At 39.9% G+C, this 7,144-nt stretch overlaps 1 protein-coding gene across 10 annotated transcripts in view; it reads left to right on the plus strand.

The window, feature by feature from the left end:
- CPEB3 (cytoplasmic polyadenylation element binding protein 3) overlaps positions 1-3,986 on the plus strand; it is a 246,448-nt gene extending 242,462 nt beyond the window's left edge. For all 10 annotated transcript variants that reach the window (XM_037727736.1, XM_017498193.2, XM_017498195.2 and 7 more), the window contains one exon: positions 214-3,986. In XM_037727736.1, the coding sequence (XP_037583664.1) occupies positions 214-441 (228 nt within the window). In that variant the 3' untranslated portion in view covers positions 442-3,986. The remainder of the gene's footprint in view (positions 1-213) is intronic.
- The last annotated feature ends 3,158 nt before the right edge of the window (positions 3,987-7,144 follow it).

Below are 7,144 nucleotides of genomic sequence, written 5' to 3' on the forward strand. Positions count from 1 at the left end.
AGAGATTTTAAGAATTTGTTTAATATCACACAAGAAGTAAATCAAGGAGCTTATTCCAAAGTCCATCCTCTCAACTACCATCCAGTATCAGCAGAGTTCAAAGCAGCATCTGATTGAGATGTACCATGAAGCTATACCGTAAGCTCTCCAAAGCAAGAAATGTGAGGAAGCTTTGCTAAACCGTTTTTCTCTGTCTTTCCTCTTTGGGTCCAGGTCGAAGTAAAGCCATATGTGCTGGATGATCAGATGTGTGATGAGTGCCAGGGCACGCGCTGTGGTGGGAAGTTTGCCCCATTCTTCTGTGCCAACGTCACCTGTCTGCAGTATTACTGTGAATACTGCTGGGCGAGTATACATTCCCGAGCCGGGCGGGAGTTCCACAAACCGCTGGTGAAGGAGGGAGGCGACCGCCCTCGTCATGTCCCGTTCCGCTGGAGCTGAGCCACGGGCCGTCCCAGCCACAAGTACTGGAGTAGATGACAAGGAGGGAAAAGAGAGGGCACTGCCTCAGGGCTTACAGTGTTCTGGAAATCTGTGCATTCGTTCTTGATTTTTAAAGAAGAATTGGGTCTTTTTATTATTATTATTATTATTTACAGTCATATTACTGAACTCAGTGTCCAGTATAATTTAGAATTGCAGAGTGTAGGACGGTACTGATTTGCACTTTGATTCACACCTTTGTCTGCTTGGTACCTTAATTTTTTATACCTGATTTGTCACTTGTGACAGTATGTAGACTGCCATTCTCATCAGCGGCCGTCAGGCTACTGTCTGTGATTCTTCTGTTTGTTGTTGTGGTGGTGGTCTGATTGTTTTGAACTGGAGCATGCACTTATTTTCAGAAACTTAGAGAGTCGCCCCTAGGACAAGACTTACCAAAGGTAATACTCGTGAGTAGGTGGCAGATGTAGCAAAAACTTCACAATAGTTCAGCAATCATTAGTTGGGGTCACTTAGAGTAAGGATAACCCTTCATGAAAATAAGCCTTTAGTTGCTCTCTATTTTGACTTGTAAGGATACCTCATAAGCTGGATCTTTAATTTTTCCTTCATGTTTGATTTTTGTTTTGCCGAGGATTTTGGTTAGATCCTTTAGTATTATGTAAATTTATGCTGCAATAGCTTTTGCTGCTATTAAAATGGTATTTTTAATACCATAATACACTATTCAGGCTAAGATATCAATTAAAAGACACAAAAACCCAACAACACACTTTTGTGATTTTAGGGATAGAGTCAGCTGCCGAAAGGAGATGAGAATAGACTTCAGAAAGCTTCGGTGGAAGGTCACTATTTCTGACTGCATGTTTACTTAATCAGGTTGCTGCATGCAATAAATTTTATATCCAATGTCTAGTATAAAACGTTCCCACGATGCACAAATTAAGACTCTATATAAGCTATAAAATACTCATTTTTTAAAAAAAGGTTTTTTTCATTCAAAGAATTGGTAATTGACCGGAGGAAGGCATGCCTCAATAAATGGAATGCTTCTGAATGGGAAGAGCCCATAACAGAATGATCTATATTACAACCAATAGAAAACCTAGGTGTAGGATATTCTTCAAGCAAATTTGTGGATGGTAGATGAAGTACTTTGCGGTGCTCTGTTATATATTGTGCAATTTATTTTATATAGTAAAGTGATTATGTCTAACTGTGATCAGACTTAACTGTTTAAAGCCTCTGTGTCAGACATTAACGAACTTGACAGTTCCTAACTGGTATATTATTAACTAACACATGAGCTCTTAGTTACAATCTCTTAGTGCTTGCACCATTTTACATAGCTTCAGACCTTGTCCAGAAAACCAAAGAGCTCATCTTAGCTTACAAACACTAAGAATATATACAGTATATAGAGATAAGTTGTCAGATTGACAAACTAGGCACATTTTTAAGAAAGTTGTGTAATGGTGATGCTAAAGAAATGTCTGTACAAGAGAAGATGGCCTGGGCAGAGTTGGTTGTCTGGGTGAGAAACTAACTACTTAATTCCCTGGATTTATCCTGTTAAGCTTGAATAGAATTAAGACCTGCTAGTACTAGCGTGGACATTTTTTTAGCATTCACTCTTGGGCTGCAGATAGTAATATATAAACACACACAATGATTGCAAGACTATGTAAATCTTTTTTTAATCTTCTTCCTATGTTTTGGAATTCTGGGGACAATCTGACTGGATATGACACTGCAGAATAGATTTCAGTCACTGTGTTTTCTGTGCTGTGATGTCCTTGTACTGTCTTAAGTTAGTGTTGCTTGTTTTTGTTCTGTTCTCCCATGTTTAGTTGCAATTACTGGCTCTCAAGCTATAGTTTGTTTTCAAAAAGGAAAAACAAAATAGTTTTTTACTGGATTAAAAATGCTTATTTTAGAATCCTCCCCTTTTGAGGCTTTTTGGTAATAATTGCTTTTTTCCAGCCCAGGTGTGGTTTTGTTTGTTTTTTTCTATGTTTGTGGGTTTTTTTTTTCATCTGTACAAGAAATTTTGTTATGCACTACTACTTTTTGTATTCTAGACAGTTTTCAAAAGTTGGCAGACTTTTTTTTTGTTTTTAAGGAAAAAGGCATGCTTTCTGACTGACATGATCTTTTGCAATACCTCAATTTTGAAATATAGGAAAGAAAATGATATTTTCTAAGTAAGTTTATTCAGAAAATATATATTAATTTAATTCTGCAAGAAAATGATTTAACAGATGGGTAACTTTATTTTTTTCATGCTTATTTGTGTTTTTTGAAAATGAAGAAGTTAGAGCTTTATAACTATAATATTAAAGATCATATCTAACCTACAGAAATCTACCTAATTATGTGAAAGAAGCAAAACTTTTTGAAGAAGCACCCCTCTTTCATGTATTAAAATAACACTGAGATTTTTTAAAAAGCTGGAAGATTGTACAGCATAAAGCTAAAGTGAAGGCAAAAAACCATTGTCCTGAAGAATAGGTTACAAAAAATAAACTCCATTTGGTGCTGAAAGTTGTGACTAGATGGTGGAAACTACTTTCCCTTAATTTGTATATTTATAATCAAGCGTTGATTGTGCACGACTGACCAGGATTGTGAAAGAGTTCTTCTGTTTGTATTTTTTTAAAGAGAACTTTTTTAGTTTATTAAATTATAACATGTTCCCTTTTGTTTTGTAAATAAATGTGCCCCCAAGTTGTTAATGTTATATTAAAAGAGAGGGTCCTTCAAAAAAATTATTTTTTAAAACACAGAGGTGTTCTGACCTGCAACTTGACTGGGAAGCCCCTGGGTAACACAGGTCCTGCTGTGGCCTTTCCTTGGTGTGACACTTGAACTAGTCGATTTTTTGAAGGCTATAACCTAACCTCGACTATTTGTTGTTATGTGCAATACTGTTTGTACTGTTTGTATAAAAAATAGAAAAAAAAAAGAAAAGAAAAAAGGCATAAATCTTTATTGCAGATTTATTTTCATTGCAACTTTAGACATTGTGATTCACTGAAATCATTTTTCTACTGTCAAATATGTACCTTTTCTTCATGCTGGTATTTTTTCAATAGTAATGTAGCCTTTGTACTGAGACAAATTTTCATTGTTATTTTTAGAAAGATTTTTTGCTAAGAAAAAAATTAAACATATTTACATATTTTTCATTTTATTTCGTATTTTCTTTAAGGAGTGCTTTCTCAATCATTAATAGAGTTGTTTCTGGGAGGGACTTTCATATCTGGTCAATGTCATAATATTATTTTGTATTTTTATTGGAATAAATTAATTTTATGATGCTAATTCTTTAAAAGTTTATTTTTTTCATTTTCAGTTATTTTTGAAGCTAAAACCTTTGTAATATTGTTACTAAAGTGTCTAGTTTTTTGAAATGCAAAGCTTTATGTATTAACTTGCTGATGTGGTTTACAATAGTGTGACAACGATGAAAATGGTTGGTTATGTAAAGTGATTGGAAATGTCATGGATAATTGGGTAATAAAATGACAGAATGAGCAGAACATGTGAGATTTTGAGAAGCCTTTTCCTTTATCACAGTGGTTTAGTGTAAGACTAGGGATGTCACAGTGCAGTTCTCTAGGGATGTCACGGTGGATTTATACAACACCAGGTGCAGCCAAACCTGTGGCCCTGAGAATGAAGTCACCCCAGCTGAAATACCACCAGGTTTCAAATCTGGCTAAGTCAACAGAGTGTGTCATCACTTTTCCCCTCTAACTCTTCATTATGTCGTGTGTGTGTGTGTGTGTGTGTGTGTGTGAGAGAGAGAGAGAGAGAGAGAGAGAGAGAGTGAGCGAGAGAGAGAGAGATCTGCCACCAACTGCTGTCCTTGTGCGAGACAGTGCCTTTCTCCCAGGCCGAATCCTTGATGTGCACTGACAGTGGTGATGTCTGAGTCATAGGAAGTTGCAAAGAGGACACGGCCTTCGTGGTGTAGTGCAGCCCTCAGCTGCAGTGTCTCACACATGCTCCTCCCTGTAAGGCTGTTGGTGGCCCTGAGGACGCACACTCGAATGTCACCACTGTCTGTAGACCCTGTCTGTGTCGGGCTGCATCTTCCTCCACAACCATGCCTGCTTCCTGTTCCGGTGCCCCTTGTTTGCCTTCATTGTGGCAACTCCGTGCATGATCTGTCTGCCTTTCTGCTGCTGCTTTTCCAACACCCCCCTCACCTGGAAGCTGTGCTGTAAGGCAGTGTGTCATTGCAATAGCACCTACAGTCAAAGCAAAAACTACAACTGCAAAACTGGTGTTGCGTAAACAGAACAGCCAATGACTTGCTCCAGATAGATGTTAACGTTTCTACTAGTCGTTGACGGCCTCTTCCAGCTCCATCGCTATGGAGGCGAGGTGAATCAATAACTCAGAGAAACTTGTGTCCAGAGTTGGTCTTGGGTACGCTCTATGTATTCAGTTTTGTAAATAATATATAGATTAGATCAAGTTGTGATGTAAAATTTTAACTCAAATTGGGTACTACTGGTTGGAATTTTACATTAACTACAAATAAATGATTAGGAACAGAAGAAAAGAAATTGGAAAATTCTCGCTTAGTGGTATAAAGATTATGCTTAGATTTCTGCCTCTATCTTGTTTTTTATAGCTTGTTAGTGAGGCATGGACTAATGCAGAATGTACTGCATTTATGCAATTAGCAAATAATGCTAGTTTTCATTTTACCTATTAGCAACAAAATGGCATTTAACTGGGTAAAGCTCCTACCTAAATATTTGAGTATTGTGACATCTCTACTTGCAAGGTTTGAGTGAAAGATTAGTCACAGATTAGTGAAAAAATGTATCTTTTTGTTAAAACTGGCTTATTTGAATGGGTTGTTGCTTTTCACTAGCTTGTATGGTATGTCAGCTAACATTTCTTTGTTTTTTTCTTTTATAACCAAACTTCTCTATTTCAGCTGCAATAGTGTTCCATCTTACCACAGAGTATTTTATAATTAATGCTGTTGACTTTACTCTATACCCCAAAATGGGTCAAGAAGTGGATATATGATTCGGGGATGTTTAAATTTGTATGACGACAAAGTTAATTGCAACAAGTAGAAAACTTGGGTGCTAATACAGGATAACTTCTGCTCTTTTTCTTTCCTGGATATCGTTCTGTTGGGGTATAAAGTATTAGGTATTTGTATTTTTGCTGTCAAAATAATGGACTTAACTTTTAGAGTGTTCACAGCTAAGATCTCTGTATTTGTTTTTCAACTAACAACTAATTTTAAATGTATTGTATCTTTTATTACCTGTTCTCTTAGATTGTTTTTTGCTAGTAACCCTTACTCAGCTTCTGCCTTTGGGGCTTGGACTACTATTGCTTGTATGGAACTACAGTACTGTGACTAAACATGGAGCTCAGTGCAGCTACTGCTTACAACGCTTAAACTTTGTAGTTTGGACTTCATTTTTTTCTGTAATAACAACTTATTAAATCTAGTTGTATGAAGTACTGACACTTGTCATCCTTTGCATTTGCTGAGGAATAGCTTGGAGTATGCTTCACATTTGGGAACATGGTGCATTACAGTTTGCTTGATTAGGTTTTTTTTTTTTTTTTTTTTTGGACATATCCCCTTTAAAGCGGACTACAGCAAAATTCACCCTTTCTCTGACACAAATAACACTCGTTTACCAAAAACAGGCAAATACATTTGCAACAAAGTATTTGATTGCTGACACATGTGAACACACGTTTTTAGAAGTGCAGTTGGGTTTTCACTCCAGACTTCCCACATGAAACCAATTCTCAAAATCACAACCAAAACTGGCAGTGGAAGGTAGGCGTGCACCACTTCGCTTTATCTTTCACACCTGGCTCTCCGATTTTTTCAGAAAATGAGTCTTTTAAAAATCCCTGTCGCTTTTGGACGTGCTAGAAGCCATCTCCTGGGCACTGACTAATCCATTTAGAAAACGGATCACAAGTGGCTGCACCAGCGAATCCCTGGCAGGGCTTTCAGAACAAGCAGGAACCAGCGTCCCTCTCCCCAGCCTGGCTCCCAAGATGGATTGACTTGGTTTGGGCTGGGGTCTGGCCACAGGTATTTTTAAACTCCCTGGCGATCACCCCCAGGATAGGAAACCGCTGTGTCGGCGTCTTGGGCCTGCGCAGCGCCTTCCTACAGCGGCCGAGGTCGGGCGCGCCCAGGATGCCTGGAATAGGATGGGGCCGCTCCGCCGGAGACGCCCGCCGGGCAGAGCCACTCGGCAGAGCCACGTGGGGCGGCTGCGGGCGTCGGGTCTCATCTCAGGCTCCTTACCAGGCCGCCCACCCGCAGTCTCCCGCCCGCACTCCTTCGGTCCCCGCTCGGGGTCCCACGTTCTGCCCCTCCCGCACCCGGGCCCTGGCCCGGGCGGTGACGCATTTCATCTTGGCAGCAGCCTTACAGGTAAGCTCACCCGGGCCGGTGCACTGCGACCCCCCACGCCCCGTGCCACCAGGCCTGAAGGACAGCTCATGGCCCACGCTGGGGGAGTCGCTCACTGCTCTGCGCGGGGCTCCGCTTTCCACCTTGCTGGATTCAGTATCAGCTTTCACCTGCTCGGAGCAGGTGCCCCTATCCACCAAGGGAAATCAGAAGGCTTAGCGCCTGTGCTGCTGGGATCGGAGGGAGCGTTTGGAGCTCATGCCCTTTGGACCCTCTATC

The sequence above is a fragment of the Cebus imitator genome, unplaced genomic scaffold (assembly GCF_001604975.1).
Source record: "Cebus imitator isolate Cc_AM_T3 unplaced genomic scaffold, Cebus_imitator-1.0 Scaffold238, whole genome shotgun sequence".
In the NCBI taxonomy this organism is placed as follows: Eukaryota; Metazoa; Chordata; class Mammalia; order Primates; family Cebidae; genus Cebus; species Cebus imitator.